The 18,402-nt window shown below is 41.6% G+C and overlaps 1 protein-coding gene across 11 annotated transcripts; it reads right to left on the bottom strand.

The window, feature by feature from the left end:
- Positions 1-868: 868 nt before the first annotated feature.
- Positions 869-17,799, bottom strand: tcea3 (transcription elongation factor A (SII), 3). Of its 11 annotated transcripts, XM_088932033.1 has the most exons (19): positions 17,560-17,799; positions 14,197-14,259; positions 12,742-12,847; positions 11,962-12,085; positions 11,412-11,486; positions 10,984-11,061; positions 10,808-10,873; positions 10,242-10,307; positions 9,693-9,758; positions 9,404-9,472; positions 8,708-8,752; positions 7,642-7,716; positions 7,100-7,177; positions 6,595-6,767; positions 6,383-6,444; positions 5,611-5,760; positions 4,496-4,642; positions 3,645-3,716; positions 869-3,276 (listed from the first exon to the last, which is right to left on the bottom strand). In XM_088932033.1, exons 1-19 carry the CDS (start codon positions 17,626-17,628, stop codon positions 3,268-3,270), a joined length of 1,593 nt encoding a protein of 530 aa, XP_088788159.1. In that variant the 5' UTR covers positions 17,629-17,799; the 3' UTR covers positions 869-3,267. The 11 variants fall into 11 exon arrangements, with proteins under 11 accessions (XP_088788159.1, XP_088788161.1, XP_088788160.1 ...); XM_088932035.1 differs by lacking the exon at positions 10,808-10,873; XM_088932034.1 differs by lacking the exon at positions 8,708-8,752.
- Between the last annotated feature and the right edge of the window lie 603 nt (positions 17,800-18,402).

An 18,402-nucleotide genomic window follows, 5' to 3' on the forward strand; every position in this document is an offset into this window, starting at 1 on the left:
GATAAAGCAACAGCAAATAAATTCTGTTCACTTAAAAGGCTCTTTTTCAGTGGCTTTGCTTGATCGTCCCTTTTGAGCCTTGCTACTGTAGAATTAGTATTTAATTGTGTTGTGGAGTGTATGGTATAATTGCCACAATACATTATCTCAGCTATGCAGCCCTGTATCAGGCACCAGGCTGCCTCCGGGTCTGTTCAAGTATGATAAGAATTGACTTTGTAACAACGACAGTAATTGATTAGCTCCTAAGAAGCTGTCAAGAGATGGAATGATCGATTTAAAAGAACAGGAGGAAAACCACCTGAGACAGAAACAGACCACCCTGTCATGTACTATATGAGGCTGTCCTGTAGAAAAAATGTTAGAAGATGTACTGTAGCAGTTTGTTCTCCGGGACAGACCCAATTTGTGTATTGGGTTTAACACAGCTTAATCTGTGCAAGGCTGTCTCCTGTTGCTCTGGTAAAGGATTGCCCACAGGTTAAAGTTCATCTCCCCTCTACCACCTCTTCTAGACACAGAAAACTACTTTAAAAGACAAGATAGTACTCTGTACTACATGTTAAGAGTTAAATATTCTTTTGCTTTTGAACAGATATTTTTGGAATCATTTTCAGTTTAGATTTGTTTTAATTTAGGAATAGGATACAGTTGTTCTCTTTGCAGCTCTGGTAAGTGGTGCCTATTGTACAACTATAACGTCATTGCCCTAGAAACCCGAATCATCAGACCAGCCTACATTATTTTCTACACATTTTCTCGCCCCACGGTGTTAGCTGTGTGTTTTTCCACTATTCCTCCAGATTCCCAGCCTCCATTCATACCCGTGGCTTTGGGAAAAGCAAAAATAAGACAGGGACTCTGTATAGAGATTCTGTGCTCATCCTGTGTTGAGTTTGTGGTACAGAGACTCTTTTAATGCTGTTTATTTTATTATATACAATTGTGTGTTAAAAAAATACAACAGCACACATAGGATACATTAGAAACACCTTAACATTGAACTGGACAACGAGCATGGCGTTCTCTGCAAAATATAACTACACTCAGGGAGAGCAGCAGTGATGAAATACTTCATATTTGTATTTTTAATTTTAATTATTATTATATGAAAAATGTAGATGACTCATACAGGTGATATTAACAATCAGAGTAGTTCATGATGGAATTCAGACCTTGAACGATTACGGAGATTGATTTTACTTCTAACAGCATGCATTAAAGCAATAGGCTTAGCAACGGGCATGCTGAAGAAGGCCGATAACAGTGCCCTCATAGGTGCTGGAAACTGGAAATCTTCTCTAAAACATTTCAGCCACCATTGTATCTTGTAGCTGCAACTAGTAACTTTGACCCTGGAGTTCTGAAACCATTTTCAATGATAAACTGCTTTATTTTAATTTTTTAGCATTATAAGTGTCTTCAAAGGACCATTTGCTTCATGAAGCACACAGTAATAGCAAGTGGGATGCAGCAGGGGTCACGCGACCCCCCCCCAGGACACGGCACGGCACAGGGGTCACATGACCAGTAGCAGCAGCCTACACACACTTGCACCGCAGGGGTAGCAGCACGTTTTTTTTAGTCTCCATTCCCCAAAGCAAAGGAAAAACAGGGACCCAACAGTCACCCTGTATTAAGTTTGTGATACAGATCCTGTTTTTTAATGCTGCTTTGGCATTACTTAATTATACACAATATTGTCTTACGAACACAACAGCACATGTAGGATGCATTAGAAACACCTTCACATGGACGAAGGGCAAGAGGGCAAGCGTGGTGTCTGCAGAATCTAACTACGCTCAGGGAGTGCAGCAGAGTGATGACAGCTTTCACGGATGTATTTTTCTTATATTCAGGAGTTTAAAATTTCAATGACTCATCATACAGCTGATATTCAGTAATTCACAATGGAATTCTGACCTTGAACAATTACTGAGATTGACTTTTTTTTCCCTAATAACAGCATGCATTAAAGCAACAGGTTCAGCAGCAGGCATACTGAGTGAGGCTAAGAACACCGCTTTCACATGTGCTGAAAGCTGGAAATGAAACGTGTTTTTTCACATTCCAGCCACCTGCAGAAGTGGCTGCAGAGGTGCCGTGACTTCTGGGATGCGTGGCAGCAGGGGTCACACAATTTCCTATTTTCCTTCACCTACTGTACAGTATGTAAAGCTTTCTCTGAAGGATACCTGATGCCTCTCCGGTGTGTCTCAGTTTCCTATGGCTCACACCTGGACTGTAGCCATGAAAAAACAAGAGTACCAGCCTGCCCTGTTGCATTTTCTCCTTCTTGTTACAGCTCTGGCCAGCAAGCCTGTACTAAAATAGTTCATTTTAACAGTTCAACACCCTGATTTTCTTTTTTACAGAAACAAACTTCATCTCTTATTTCACTGGTGGTATTCTCCTCTGGCATGCCCCTTGTCCCTGTCCTGAAAACAGCTTGAAGGATAAAATTGCTTTGGCTCTCTGTTCTCTAGAAACAGCTCCGTTGCCAGTTAAGGGATGTGGGCCAATACTAACAATGACAAGAGCTCATAAATAAGCATGAACACTTCTGCTTCACTGCCAGCCACTCCTGCAGCACTCTGGCTTACAAACAGAACATGGCAGAAGGGGGAACCATTACTCTGCCATCAGTGACAGTCAGCTGCTCCATTAGCAAGCACCCATCACCAGCCTTGAAGGACGCTGACTCACATCTTGAGGAGGGCAGATACTAAACAGGCTCTATGTTCCGTTCGATGGCAACCTGTCTCCAGGTTGGGCTGAGGTCAGTGCCCTGTGGGTGCTAAGTGGAGCTCTTGAGCTCCTAAAATTATCTTGTTTTTCTCATGGGGGCAACTCCAAAACACTGTTGGACAAGGGAAATCCCAAAGAAGTAGACTGTAAAAGGCTTTAAAATGGCTGTAGTAATCCTTACAGTGGGAAAATAGCATTAACAGCTTTAGATACGTGATGCAACACAGGAAAAGTATGACTATTCTTCTAAGCCCCAGAGCCTATTCAGTAATTTTTGATAAATTACTGTGCCCTGGAGCCTTTTACATAACATTACTCCCTGAAATTAGCTACAGATTCCAGACCCTTTCAAATTACATGCAAAAAAATCTTTTAAAAAAATCAAATATAAATTAAAAGTACTATACAGCAGGCTAGCCACGTTAATCACTGATTGATGTTCTTTGATATGTACAAAGTGGAAATGATCTGTTTAAATCCTTGGGATTTTGCAGTCTCTGTCAGCCGTGAGGTTTCTGTTTAGCAGAACTGCAAGAAAGAAAAATCAATGACTCAGTGTGCTACCGCTAATGCTAGAGCTTTATGAAGAAACCCCCCAAAAACTTAGCCAATACCATCCGACTAGTTAACTAAAGACAGCCTTTGTTGCACATACAGTACTGCTCAAAAACAAATGTATAATGATGAACTGAATGATGAAGTTCAACTACTGTACATATTTGCCTGTTACACTGTTTTGGACAGGATCAGAATCTCTGAGGCGTCTCCTGAGTGCTAGAGCCAGCAAGAGGTGTTTGCAAGAACACAGTGATCGGGGCTCAAGTCTGGGTCAAGTCACTAGACATCTCTGATTGGAATTTTCTGAGCCTAGCTGATCACGTCCCACACTTACTTACCTTCCAGCGGTTCCCACACTCGTTGCACAGCACAAAGGTGGTCATGGGCTCATCGGCACTGCGAGTCTGCACCTTCACCCACAGAGAAGACGACTCTGTTAAAACCTGCACCCACTACTGATTCACTAGCATTACACTCAGGACACGGTGACTCTTCTACAGTATGTGAGTAAACAAAGTTCAACACAGACACAGAAACATTGCTATTTATATATGGTTTTTGATGGAAAAGGAAAATTCACCGTGGTCAAGAGACAGAAACGATGCATTAGCACTGGCAGTGATCAACACGGATGGGCTTTTACACACGTTCTACTAGACAAGGCCCTGGGGTTTCAGTCTACAGCTTCACCCCATGGACACTATTCCACTAGCAATGGACACCCAAGAATTAAGCGTGCTGAAAATGTTTATTGAGTGTTTTAGTCATAGTAAATTTGGCGTACCACACTTGGCTGAGGGCCAACCTCCTAGCTGTAGGACCAAGAGGCTGGGACTCCCATGTGGAGTGAGGAGTGACCAAAGATTGAGGCAGCTGCAAAGATTGTGATGGGGTGCAAAAGAGAAATGCGAAGAAGGGAAGGGGCTTACCTACAGTATTTATGGTTTTTATTTTAACTAAGGGACATGATGTCAGGAATGGTTACAGTTTTGGACAGCTGATGCCAACTGAGCTTGGCTACTGCTATGCCACCTGAACTTTCATTGTGAACACCATTAGATACGGATAATACTGGAAACCCCAGCTCTTCCAGATTTTCTTGTAATGTGTGTCCGAGCACACAGCACTGCCAAAGCCGGTGGCTTGTAGGCAGTGTTTCTGGCAGCCCCGAGCCTCTCAGGGGACTAACCTGATTGTAGGTACAGTTCTTCTTCCTGCACTTGGCGCACTGGAAGAGGTCCGTGGCGGTGCCTCCGGTCTTGGCCATCTGGTGCTCTCGAATGGCCTCCTGGGTCAGAACGTTGCGCAGCTGCTTCAGCTCATCGCTGGCCATTTCCTTCACGGAAAGACAGAGACGGGAGAAAATACCCGCCCACAGAACCAGCTTCAGACCTTGCTGAAAAACAGCCCGGCCCTCGTAGGTGAAGTTCTGAAATTCTACAGCACAGCTGCTGTCAGCGATCCAGCAAATCAAAGCAGGTACCAGCCAAGATGAGAACTAGTACTTTTCTGTTTACAGTAACTGGTACACAATGGAGGATAGGCACTATATAGTAAGAAAAAAATCCTTCCACAAAATCAAAGGATCCATCAGTCAATTTATTGCAGCAAAAAGTAATTGCCACAGCTACCATCAGCTACGCAATCTACAAACAGCAGATATATAACTTTATACTGTACACAAAAAGCACTTCATTCTCAGTAACAGAGTATCTTTTATGTTGAATGTAACAGAAGAATGTGTTTGAGTGCATGGGTAGCAAACATCGCACACAGATTGTGGAGAAGAAGCAGCAAACACATTGAGCACAAGACACACACATTAAGATCCTATGAATTATGCAGTTCTGAGCAGTAAGGACAAAAATTGTGAAAGCATTTTCCAGGAGTTGAAGGTAAGCGGACATCTGTGTATCTTCAAAGATTCATATGAGACATTACGAGTAAGAATAAAAAAGTGCTGAATGGAGTGATTGGATGTGTTCCTGATTCGTACGCAGTGCTCCTGAATACTTTTGATTGCGCAGCTTCATTCATTCGTATTTGTATCATTCCTAGGAGTCTTTTCAACAGACACTCCACACCATATAAACTAAATTAGAAACCTCTAGGTGATTTAAGACCAACTTAACTAATGTGTTGTGCTGTACTCCCATCACAGAAACAACTGTAAACCTATCATAGTTGTAACAGCTTTATAAATACAGTTTGAAATGTTAGACCAAGACATCTTCAGTGGTGTGCCTCACCAGCTGGGCCTTGTGCTCTCCCGCGGGTACCTGAGGGCTGTGGCTATGCTCCTACCTCGGCTGTCATACTGGCGATCCTGCTGAGCTCGATGGCACCGCGGAGCACGTTCCTGCGCAGCTCAGGGTTCTTGGGGTCCTTCAGGTTGCTGATGCGGCTCCGCACTCTGTTCTTGTACTTCATGTCCGTCGCTTTGATCTCCTGGTAGATATGTGGGGAGGGGACGGTGCTAAGGAAAGGTCTGGCAGACCACTGCAAGGAGACAACTTGGTCGTTCTGAAGACTACCTCAATACCAGCTGCTGCTCAGTACCTCGTTATCATGATGTAAAACATGAGCTTGCACAGTGGAATTTGTTATACCTCGCTTACATATTGAATATCACAAGCTGGCTGGGGTGTAAGGAAGATAAAAGACAAATTTCCAAAGTGGATTATATCAACCCTGCAATGGATTGGCGTCCCATCCAGGGTGTATCCCAAATTGCATCCATTGCTTGCTGGAACAGCTCCAGCTCCCTTGCAGCCCTGTAGTAGATGGAGCAGCTGGAGGATGGATGGATTGACTATTTCAATATAAAACCAGCAAGAACGAAGAAAGATACTAAGTGGCTGATCAGGTCAAAAATGAGCATTATTGGTAACAAGAGTTTTCTATAGCTCTTAAATACAGTTGAAAACAGTTAAAGGAATATCTGCTTTTTATAGAGAACACCAGTTATTAGGGATACTGCTTCTGAAAGTCACTTTTAACCTGAATTTCGCCGCATTAAAAGTAAGTCGGTTTCTGTTCCTATGTTTTAAATAAAATATTATAACAGGACTGAGAGGATATGATCTTCGATTTCAGCTGCCATAGAATCACAGTTGGTGCCATATTCCTTGTAGTCATCTAGAGAGAGAAGAAAAGGAGTTCAGCTCTCATGAAAGATGCTACAGCCCAGACATTTCCGAAAATCTCCACACTCATTGTGTTGCATCATGGTGACCTGTATAGCTCTCTTCCTTAGAGGCGACTGAACTGTTCCAGTTTGACTCTTACCATCAGTCCGCAGTGCAGCAGAGAGCATTTCAATGCATTTGTCCCGGATGGAGTCTCCCGTAAGCAGGTGAGGGGGGAACGGCCCCCCCAAAGGACTGAAGGAGGGAGACAGTGGGCTGGTGGGGGATGTCGGGGTCTTTGGGGGCTCTGGTTTGCCTTTACTGCTGTTCACTCTGCAAATACAACAGAACAAGTAATAGGTTTATTCCATGCTGAAAAAAGAAGGCCTTGTCTTTCTCACACCCGAAGGAGGTGTTTTCTTTCTTCTTTTTTTCAGCAAGAAATATACCTATTACTTGTGTCTTTGCAGCCTACACATGCTGACGCAGCCACCCACTTGAACAAATACAACAGAATGTTACTAAACCACTTCATTACAAACAAGCGATCCAAGGATGAGGCCGTGCCACACAGAACGGTCTATTCTGCTGCAGTATCACTTGGCTAACAGAAAGGAATCAAAACTTAATTCTTAAAAGCAATTTTCCTGAAGAAAATACTGTACCGCTCATCCCTGCTCTCAGTGGAAGGTTTTCTTTGCAGAGGAGAGAGATTAGATGGTTTGGAGGTCAGCGAATCCCTCCTAGAGATCAGACAGAGAAGCTTTAAAGGAACAGTCAACATTTAGTTTGTACTTCATTTGCAGCTCACTGTCAGACTTTTGTTTCTGCATGTCCATTGTAATAACAACTGCTGATGAAACTGGCCACTGTGTTATACTAACAATCAGTACCTCACATCCTTAACAGGATAGTGTTTAACACTACTGAACATTTAGCAACATAACATTTCTGCACTCTTCTAGAAAATGAAATGCTTGCTGATACTTATTCTACCTTTGGGATGTAAAAAAGGAATGTCTTTTGAAAACGAGGTAGCTTTGCTTGTTGGTATAAATTCCCCAACAATACAGTATGAAGTGCTTTTAAAGCAGTCTTCACAGAGCTCAGGGTTCAGAGAAATGTTTTGTACTGACATCTGTATGTATCTAAACTATCTCTTTACATCTATGCAAGTCAATGTGTTATAAGATCTGGCACTCCTCACCTATCCCTTTTGATGTCAATGGAAAGCTTTTTTGGAGGTGGGGAACTGTTGGACTTGGCATCAGATGAATCTCTCCTGTCAAATAAAAGAACAGATCTGAAGACCCATGTGGAGCTTAAGCACCTGTAACAATATCTACAAACTCCTCTCAATGGGGAGAATTGAGAAAAAGGCATTGGAATGATGTTGTAAATGTGCATTTCTAGAAAACGTAGATCATTTCTGACATATCGGCAGGTAAACAGGTAATTGTAACCTCTGTAGGCTCACTTTAGATAAAGATGGCAGGCAAATAGAGACATACTGGTAGGTTAATTGGCTTCTGGGAAAAGAGGGCCTGGTGTGCGCGTGTCTGTTTGTGCCCATTGATGGACTGGTGTCCCATCCAGGGTGTACCCTGCCTTAAGCTCATTGCTTGCCGGATAGGCTCCAGCTCCCCTGTGACCCTGAATTGGATGAAGTGGTTAGAAACTGGATGGATGGAATGCTCTGTAAGACTTTTGAAATGGTCCAGGAGAAGTTGCTGTTTTCACAGGTAAAGGTATCCTGTGCACCTGGTGTCATACTCTTGCTCTATCCATATTTTTCCTTGTCATGCAATATACAAATGCATCCTTCACCTGCACTCCGACTTATACACTGCTGCACACTTTTGTAGACCCAGCTTCCCCCAGAGACTCTTTAAGTCATTATCAAGTAAAAGGCTGCAATAGTAAGTGAGAGAGACTTTATTTTCCTAACAACAACTGCTGTGCCAAAATGCCTTATCCTAGGTATTTGTTCCCAATGCTTTTATACCAATAACTAGTCAATTTTTATTGTTGTTCAGATACAGTATATACTGTATCAATTAAGGAAATGAATATTCCCTATCACTTATTATTATCAATTTCAGTCCTCATTAAGGGGAAAATGCATTATTGCTTTTCCATGGTAGAGTAGAATTAAAAGTAGTTCGCAGAAGTAATTACACACAAAGCCGATAACGATTATTTTCTAAAGTAGAAAGCATCTAAAGTCAGAAGGCATTTCAACTGTCGGGTTACTGGAATGAATTAACATTTACTTTTTAGATGAAGGCAAACTGTTGATCTTGGAGTCAGAAGAGTCTCTTCAGTTTACAAACAAAAAATGACAGAAAACAAACAATATGGTCAATCTCTTTGGCACAAGGTAAAGTATAAAATGAGGTTTTGAAGACTCACAGTTGAAACAGACTCATTGTTGAAGACTGTTTCAATACTTTGCCTTGAAACAGTCTTCATCCTCCACCAATGATGTCCTATTTTGTTGAATTACAAATGCTGTGTACGCATTTGTAAACTGAATTCTTTCACCCCTAAAAGTAACCTGAGCATTGAAGTTCTGATTAAAAGTAATAGCCCGCACTGCAATTGATTTTAACAGCGGCACAGTGGTTAGTATTACTGCCCCGCAATACTAATCACTGGCTCAATGCTGGCTCTGGGTTCAGTTCTGGACCTGGAGTGCCAGCTGTGTGTAGTTTCTCTCATCTGGGTGCTCCTACAGTCCAAAGACATACTGGGAGGAGAACTGGCTTCTGGAAAAAATGGCTTGGTGTGAGTGTGTGTGTCCTGCCTTGTGCTGTTGTTTGCTGGGACAGACTGCGGCTTTCTTGCGACTCTGAATTGGATGAAGCGCTTAGAAAATAGAAAATGAACTGGGGTATCGTGAGATGGGAGTGAACACTTTTGCAAGGCATGAGTGTGTTACAATTGTAGTTGTGAAAAGACTGATGTACCTCTCTGGTTTAGCATCAGTTGAAGGTCTTTTCACTGGGGGGGCTGACTTAGAATCTGAGGAGTCCTTCCTGCAAGACGGGAAATGGAGAGATTGATCTTTTGGCACTTCCTGTGAGAGAGTGCTACCTTATCCGTCCAAATGCAGGCAGTGAATCCTACTTTAGTTGACAAGCTGATTGAAAGAAGGATAAATCACACAAGCTGCAATAGAGTCTCATTATTTTATCAGTCAGAGCACACTTCACAACATGTCAATGTCTTGGTACAAAACCCACTCTCATATCTAACCTTTCCTTCTTGACATCCAGAGAAGGCCTTTTAGGGGGTATAGTTTTGGCATCTGCTGAACCTTGCCTGGAAGCAGAACAAAAAGCCTTTCTACGACCTGAAATACTTTCTGCAGAACAATACAACTCCACTGCGCATCTTAACAAGCTGTAAGACCATATCTCCACTCACTGCTTCTGAGAAAGATCACTGTCAGCTTTCATAGATTACTGTTCAACCAGAAATATCTGAACTTAAGAGATTAAGCAGCTGATGAAGTGATATAAATATGAAATATTATTTGGAACACCTGTGATTGCTGTTAACAAACCAGTAATGGTTACTGGTGAAGATTTGTGAAGCAAATGAATAGGAAAAGTCATTAGCCTAGCCTGAAATAGATCACAATTTATGTTAAATGTAACTTTGTTCTACTGGTTAATTTGCACAGGATTGTGTAGAGTATAAAATACTATCAAGATCACTTCAGCTTCTAAGAAGGGTTATATTATTACAACAGTGGAGCTCTGTCACTCACAATGCCACATTAAAAGTACATTTTTTGCTGACCTTTCTTTCTTGGTTACTAGGGAAGATCGATTTGGAGGCAATGATTTGGAATCTGTTGAGTCTTTTCTGGAAATAAGGAAAATCTTTTAGTGCTTCGCTAATTTTTCTTTTGAATACATGGGAGTTAAAATGCAAATCCAAAGCACCTTTGGATTCATGCACGAACTTGCTGCTGTGTGTTTAATCGCAAAACAAAGCCCATTTCAGTCATGCAAGCATTTCTGCCCTAGACAAGAATGACAAGCCACAAGACATGGAAACCTGAAATTGAAAAGCCACTCCTACAGTGCAGTTAAGTTGCACTTCTGAGGACAAACGATGTTCTAATTAGGATTTAAAAGCTAAAAATGTTAGTCCAGACTAACTCACAGAACCTGCTTCCTTTGTAAAACAGGGAGGGTGCTATTCTGCCCTTACAATTAAAAAATAAAAACAGCTCATGTGGTCATTTACAAGCAGAAAACAAGGAGCACTAACAAGCTGGCCGTCTGAGCAGTGAAACTTGGAAATTACTGCAGCCATTTCACACCGAAAAGAGACACACAGAGGCCTTATCTTTCCCAGACCTTTCTTTTTTGCTACCAACGGAGGGCCGCATTGGAGAAAAAGGCTTGAAATCTATGGTGTCTTTTCTAGAAGACAAAAGTGACAGTGAGCTGAGCAGCAGTGTGCACTATGTATTCAGCATCAGGAGACACTGCAGTACAGAATGAGGTCACAGCACCACACACACAACTCTCACCCTGAGCTCTCCTTTCTCACTTCGACAGGTAGATGCTTTGGAGGAGGAGGATGTGGTTTGGAATCTGTAGAGTCTTTTCTAGAAGAGAAAGAAACGCCCCTGCTCTGAACTGAGTTTCTAAATTCAAATTGTGTCAAGAAGAAGGAGCTTTAAATGAGTGGATAGAAAACAAAGAAATTTCAGCTGAACACTCTCTTGCTGGCCAGCTCAAGGACAGATGAAGGCCTACACAGCCATATTTTCAAAGCCTGGTAAATGAAGACGATTTGCCCAGAATGGGTTTAGCAAGATCTAAAAGTACAGCCGTGGAGCAAGGTTTTCATTTCAAGCATGACTACAGAGGAAAGACTCCTGTTGTGTTTTTCAAGAGTGCAGTACACAGATATTGCTTCCTCTCAAAAGACAAGTTTGACAGAAGAAGCTCTCACCTCTCTTTTTTCTGGTCGCTGAATGTGTGCTTCTTTGGCGACTCGAAGCTGAGCTTTGAATCCAGTGCTTGTTTCCTACAACACACAGAAACTCAAGGTTGGTGTTGCTATGTTGATGCTTCATTTGCAAACAACCCTTCACACTTACTGCATCTTCTTAAAAGCTTTCTAGCAAGCAAATCACATTAACTGTTCCTAGTTTGCACAAGCTAAATCTGTAAGAGTGCCATTCATAATGTCTAGGCACAATTTATTTTCCACAATATTCAGAACTGTCCATATTACCTTATTACACAACTTCATGTTGTATCTTTTCCTTCCCTAATTTAAGCAAATGACTATACATGTGTTTCTTTTGCACAACTGTTAACGGAGTGTTACTCCTGTGAGGATGGCTGTACACCTTTTGTACTGTAGATTACCCTTACCTTCCTTGTCATCCTGTGACGTATAGGTTAATATACGGTACAAGCCCCTTTCGAGGTCAGGTTATTCTTTCCCTTGAGCCACTCGGAACACGGCCCTCCCTGTACCCCCATTTCCTGCCCACCTGTCCTCTTTATCCAGTGAGTGTTTGGCTGGCTGAGCGGTGAGCCCTGCTCCGACAGGATTGCTGGAGTTCATCTCGCTGTCTCTCCCACTCTGGCTCTCCCCCTTCTGAGAGCCGGCTGATTCTAGAGACAAAGGGGGTCACTGTGCCACATGCTGTGCGAAGCTACACAGGCATGTTAAAGTGCACATTGCGTCTCACAATCGTATTTTGCAGCAGCCTGAAATAACATTTTTCTTATCTTCTCCAGGCACACAGCCACTGTCAATGTCCTGCAAGGCAACACATTGTCAGAGGCATCTCTCTTCTCATTTACTGAGATGCAACCACTGAAGGATATGGGAAATATGCTCTAGAATTCACAGTATTCGTTAATGCTCAGGCTTTGCAATGGCTTGACCATAAAATAATGTAATACTTACAACCCTGACTAAGAGATGAATAACACTTTGGAGTATTCAAAATTATACAGATGTACTGCTGAAGAATGAAAGGAAGGTGCTGTCTGTGTGTTTAGTGCTTTTCCACTGACTGAAACAGGCCCAGAAAGAACCATTCATATTAGCACAGAGGGCGGAACCCATCTTTTGTGATGTATCTGATGGGGTTTGGTGTGTTTCTAGTCATTAAAGTCCAGTTTTATGTGTTTCAATGTTACTTACTCTCAGAATGAAGGGTTTTTGCTCCCTCCCCTGATGCTGTGGTTCAGCTCCCCAACCTTCTCCCAATAGCAGAACAAGGCACATGGCATCAGCTATCCGGGACTTGTGACATCCTTACCCAGAAGTCTCTTCCAGTTCTTGATGAGGATTTTGGCCAGTGTGACAACCTCCTCGTCCGTGCAGTGCTTCCGCACGCCATTCACAGACATGCCAATCCGTGTGACCTGCACACGCCCCAAAACAGAAACAGCTTGAGATGCTTCCAGCCTGCAACCCATGTCCAGCCAGACTCCTGTCCTTAGGGATGATTAAAGGGGAGCTGCAGTCCCAATTTCTCTGACTGGTTACTAAATCTCGGTAACAAAATAAATTAATTGTATCGAAAAAATTACAAATTTTGATATAATCCACAAAATCATGAACTTTGGGTTTGCCACGTTGTTGCGAACTCTCATTTGTGTTCCCACAAATTGCAATATGATGCAGGCCTTCCTGCTCACTAGTCACTGTATTGACTAGCGCACTGTGATGCATGAGTGAATAAATACATTGTGCAGCAGACATCTCACTGCAGAAATGTTCCAACGTGATCGGCATGCACAGTTAACAAGTAGCATTTGTCTGCAAAAATCTCTCCAAATTGAGAGCAATATTTCTATTGGATTAAAAGAGATGTGTTCACAAGCCTGCTTCTTTACAATGTAATAAGGCCACATCACGTCGGTTTTGTCGCCTCGTTCTGAACCGCAGAATATGGCGCTGCACAGACCTGGAAATTTGATCTATTTTGTTATGTTAATTGGAGGTTTTACAATTTACTGTGTACATGTTACTTTTATTGTGGTTTGAAATGCACTCATCAATACTGATTCTTTCTAATGCTTAAATATAAAAAACGCATTGCAGTTCCCCTTTAAGTGTGACAACTTATAACACAAAGTAAGAATTGTCTCTGAATATGAGAAGCAAGAAACTGTGGTCAGGGAGATCATTTCCACATAGTAAGTGGATTCCCATGTCTGCTGATGATCACCTTGAAGCACTAATAAGTGGATCTCTGTTCTCTGTTCTGTTCCACAGGGAAAAAAATAATATTTGATCTAGAAAAGCAAAGTTATAGTAAAACAAAGCTTGCTTATAAAAAAAGCACTGCTTAATGATCACTGTACAGATGTGTACAGCAATAGCAATCATGGCTACTAAGAAGGAGCGATAATACGAATTATGAAACAGGTTAATTCCTTGACTGGGAGTGTGAGCTGACTTGAGTGAGGTATATGAGAGTGTACGGAGCCAAAGTTTCAGTATTAAAAAAAACAACAGATTTATCAAAGCTTCCCAGTAAAACTGTTCCAGTTGCAGCATGTCCAGACATGCACTGGTAGCAAAATTACATCACAGAACAGCTTCATATATAATGCTCAGAGCTAGAGCTCACTCCATTGGTGCAAGCTCTGGCTCCAGTGTTGACATTCAGGAAACCTTCCCAGGCTGTGGACTCTAAAATCATTTCCAGGCAGCTACCATTCCTAAGATGCAGAGATATACAGCATGCCTTGCTGGCCTACAATACCTGCAGCAGTTTCAGATTCATATTATATCCCTTCAGCTCCTTCAAAAGGTCCAGAGCCCCATCCTGCAGTAGAGATAAACATGACAGGTCAGGCAGGTCAGGAGTGCATGCAGTCCAACATGAAAATGAAGAAATCATGGCTCATGTTTAGCAGAACACTGCCAATAGGAGAATTACCCAGAATTCCCTTTTTTAGTTAGAGCAGTACACAAAAAGGATGCAGAACACTGCTGGTATTTCCAGCTGTGATTCACAATAACGTAATTACAGTCCTCAGGGGTGAACCTTACTAACCCTTTCAGTGTAAAAATATTGATATCCATTCTACAGCACTAGAACTGGTCATTATACCCTTGCTTGCATTATTCCCTGTGCATTCTCATGGTTCTACTTTGGCTCTTATGGCGCTCTTAAACTCCATTTTCTCTCTCCCAATACAGCACCTATACTTTTATGAAAATGTTCAACTAAATGAGAAAAAACCCTGCCCTGGAGGAAACTGTTTTACACCCTCATGTACGGAATGTACTGTCTCCTTGATGAAGCAAGTATCTATGGTATGATAGTCACCTAGATGAAGCCGAGTGATTTCTGACTATTACTCAAACATTCCAGCAGATCAAAAACGAGATGAAAAGATACATGATTACATGGAGGCAGCAAAAACAACTGCTGGTATTTCCAGTCTTATATTACTATAGATAGAAAGTAATATAAGAAACAGCAAACTTCAACAAAGTACTGTAGCTCTGAAAGAGACATGGGTGGCAGGGGGACTGGGGCCCTGGGTTTGGTGCTCTGGTGTCATGCTCTGGTTTCTTTCCACACTCCAAAAACATGCTGGTAGGTTATCTGGCTTCTTTAAAAACTGGCCCTGGTGTGAGTGAGTGTGTGTGTGTGTTTGTGTCTGTGTCTGCCCTGGGATGGACTGATGTCCCATCTAGGGTGTACCCTGCCTTGCACTGGTTGCTTGCTGGGATAGAATCCACCCCCCCCAATGACCCTGTATCAGATAAACAGTTTAGAAAATTGATGGATAGATGAAAGAGACTTAGTTGTCGACATTGGCATCCTTTTCATCTTCAAGACAGTGTGGAGAAGCAATAAAAAGGCAAATGTAAAGGCAATGTAAAAAAAGGCAAACAGCATTAGAACATACAGGCCTAGTTAAAAGTGTTAAATTTAAAACAACAAAAGTTGTTACAAATGTACTACTGGGACCTCATTTAGAATACTGTGTACAATTTTACTCATTTAGAGAAATATAATACTGATCTTTAATCAGTCCAGAGAAGAGTAACATAATATATTCTAAGCCTTCAAAGGATGTCCTAATTCCAATGACAAGCTACCTGTACAGTATTTTAATACGAATTTTAATCCCAAACAGAAAAGATTACAAGGGGATTCACATATTCAAGATCCTTTGAACGTCTTAGTAATCAACAGTTGTAAAACATGAGGACACAATTGGAAAGTACAGTGTATTTAAAACTGAGGACTTTTTACACTCCTCTCATTCGAAATCATTCTTGTACTTTACGTTTGTGTAAATGAGGACTGTGATTTATTTTACAAAACATTAAGGCACTTAGGCATGTTTCTTTTATCAGGTGAATCCATTTCCCCCAGTGCAAGCAACACCACGTCTGCCTACATATGACACAAAGAGTTTCATTGAAACCACAGCTAACAGAAGTACAAGTATCTTTTAAGGACATCTATATATAGGTCTTGGCTGCCCTTCGTCGGATGAAATTTAGAAATCAAATTCCTAACCTAAGATATTAATAACATCAACAGTCTTTAGCTCCAAGCTAAGTATGCGCTCTAAAAAACAGTCATTCTCTATTCTTTCACAGCCATTTTATGGGGGAGTATGGCACCTTATAGAGTCTAATGTCAGGAAGTTGTGAAACTGCTCAGCTATCGATTGTCCAGATCTTGCGATACAGCTCAGCTATTGATCAATCTTCACACTTCTCCAATGCTACTACTACGACATCCATGTCACAAAAGTGCAATACACCACGCTCTGCACTTACTGTGGTTTGGAAATAGTCAATTGTCAATTGTTTCATGTTTGAGTGCAAAGTCACTCAAATGTGGACCAATGTTGAAGTTTTAAACTTTAACTTTAATACCTTACTACAAGTTAATGTTAATGGCATTAGGCCCTACAGGAATATTATATTTTCAATTGTTTGTCTTACAGTTGCTTTGACTACGAGTTTTTCTAATAACTGAATATTAGCTTAACACAGATGATCACAGCTGCCTTCCAAAAGTTTCAACAAGCATCAGATTTTAGTATTGGGATTAGTTTCAAATACCTGCTTAAGTAACTAAAATGTTGCTTTCCCTACACGCTAAACGAGCATTTTGCACTGCTGACACTACTTTAAGCGTTTTATACACTTATAAACTGACGTTCCCATTAAAGCCATCTAAAATGTCAATCCAGCCTCTACCGTAAGTCAAATCAAAATTCCCTCAGTAATCACTTCTGTGTGTCTTCTTAAATCATCTACCACTCTCCCACTTTAAAATGCAGAGGTGGGTCACAGTTTAATGGCTTTGGAGGGCATTTCTAGAGCAGAATTTTCAATATGAAGCTTCTACTGTGGTTGTTTACGCCACTGCTAGACAAGAAACAGGATCCGAATCGATTTCGTTCACATTATATATTACTGTTTATATGCGGCACCCAAAGAAATCGCTGTCGCCTGTCAAGGGAAAATATGATACTTTGCTTTATGAACATTATAGTTAACACACAGTTGTCAAGGAAATGCATTTTTCGGTATCAAATTTCCTATGTCACTTTCGATTTTAATGGGAAACTTTCAGTTCAAATCGGCTAACATGCAATAAACAGTACTGTCCCGATTCCAAGTTGTAACTCGCCTGTTACGTGCGCAGCGCGGTGCATTGAAATGCAATATTATTCTTTTAAGTAGTTCTGTCGGTCGTAATCTGTAAAGTTCATATTACTTCAGAACTGCTCTGGGTGGTTCAGTACTTGACATAAAATCTCTTAAGTTTTTCTTATGCGTTGTGTAAAACCTGTTCTCGAGAGAGCGATGGCACCTGTGAAACACTAGCCTGCACGCCCTCCGCACTGACCGCACAGAAACAGCGCCGTAACTTTTCTGTGTTCAAGTAAGCCATGGGATCGCAAATAAAATATTCGTTAGACGCAAACGCAGGTCATTCGAAAAGCTTCAAAAGTGCTGAAACAAAATTCTTAACTTAAATGCATTTTAAAAAAAAACAACGATCGAGACCAAAGCAAGGATAGCGCTTCTTACAACAGAGACACGTCAAGCTACTGTACTCGGAAACTGAAAATGTTTTCCTCACCATATTATTTCTAGACACCATCTTGTCCAGTTTTTTCGCAATCCGAATTAGCTCTTCCTCTCTTGTCATAGTGAACCCCGTGGCATGAATCGAAGGTTTCGAATGCTCAGTAAATAACCATTTATAAATTTAGGTTAATTCAAAATACAAACGAAATGTTTCGAAGTTTGTTCCCAGTTTATTGGGGTTTCGCTGGCAGAGCAGTGATACAGAAGGGGGCGTGTTCTACAGCAACAGGCAATTAGAACACGGGTCTCATACCATCTGGCGAAAATACCCAGCACATGGCGATAACTAAATATAGGCGTCAAGGACTGAGAGCAACGCGGTTTCAGAAAAAAAATACCATAAGTGAAGGTTTATGTCGCCCTCTGGTAAACACACCTAGGGCATGAAGGAACGCGCTCTGTGTCCGTCTTACACCTCTGGGTTACACTGTGGCTGCTGGTGTTTTCTTTGGTTCGATGGCCTTTACCAATGCGCAGGTGTACAGCATGGAAACAAAAGCAGATGTTACTGACTCGACCCACGTTAGTAACAAAACGATGCATGTAATCGACGGATGCTCGTATAAAAAAAAGGCGAATGTACATTTTCACATTCCGATTGTGTATTTACAACTCGGATTACATGCTGTGTTTTTGTCCCGTGAATTCGGATGAACTAGCATGCTGCACACTGCATAACATCTGGAGTGAGTAAGAGTTGTAGCGTGAGATGTGCAGCACGCAGTGTTTTAAGGAAACCTAGGAAAACCATGAACTTTCAGGTTTTTCAGTAGCCGTTATACCCCAGTATGGATATATTAAAGTTTCAGCGTAATAAATTAACTGGTACTGTATA

This window comes from Atractosteus spatula, chromosome 14, assembly GCF_055471065.1.
Source record: "Atractosteus spatula isolate fAtrSpa1 chromosome 14, fAtrSpa1.hap1, whole genome shotgun sequence".
In the NCBI taxonomy this organism is placed as follows: domain Eukaryota; kingdom Metazoa; phylum Chordata; class Actinopteri; order Semionotiformes; family Lepisosteidae; genus Atractosteus; species Atractosteus spatula.

What these genes read in the sequence shown, in the direction of transcription:
- tcea3 (XM_088932033.1), bottom strand. Translation starts at nt 17,628, where the DNA reads ATGACAAGAGAGGAAGAGCTAATTCGGATTGCGAAAAAACTGGACAAG. An exon ending in TGGTGTCTAGAAATAATATG is followed by an intron (nt 14,260 to 17,559) that starts GTGAGGAAAACA and finishes TCTCTACTGCAG; the next exon opens with GATGGGGCTCTGGACCTTTT. An exon ending in TGCTGCACTGCGGACTGATG is followed by an intron (nt 6,445 to 6,594) that starts GTAAGAGTCAAA and finishes TTCTCTCTCTAG; the next exon opens with ATGACTACAAGGAATATGGC.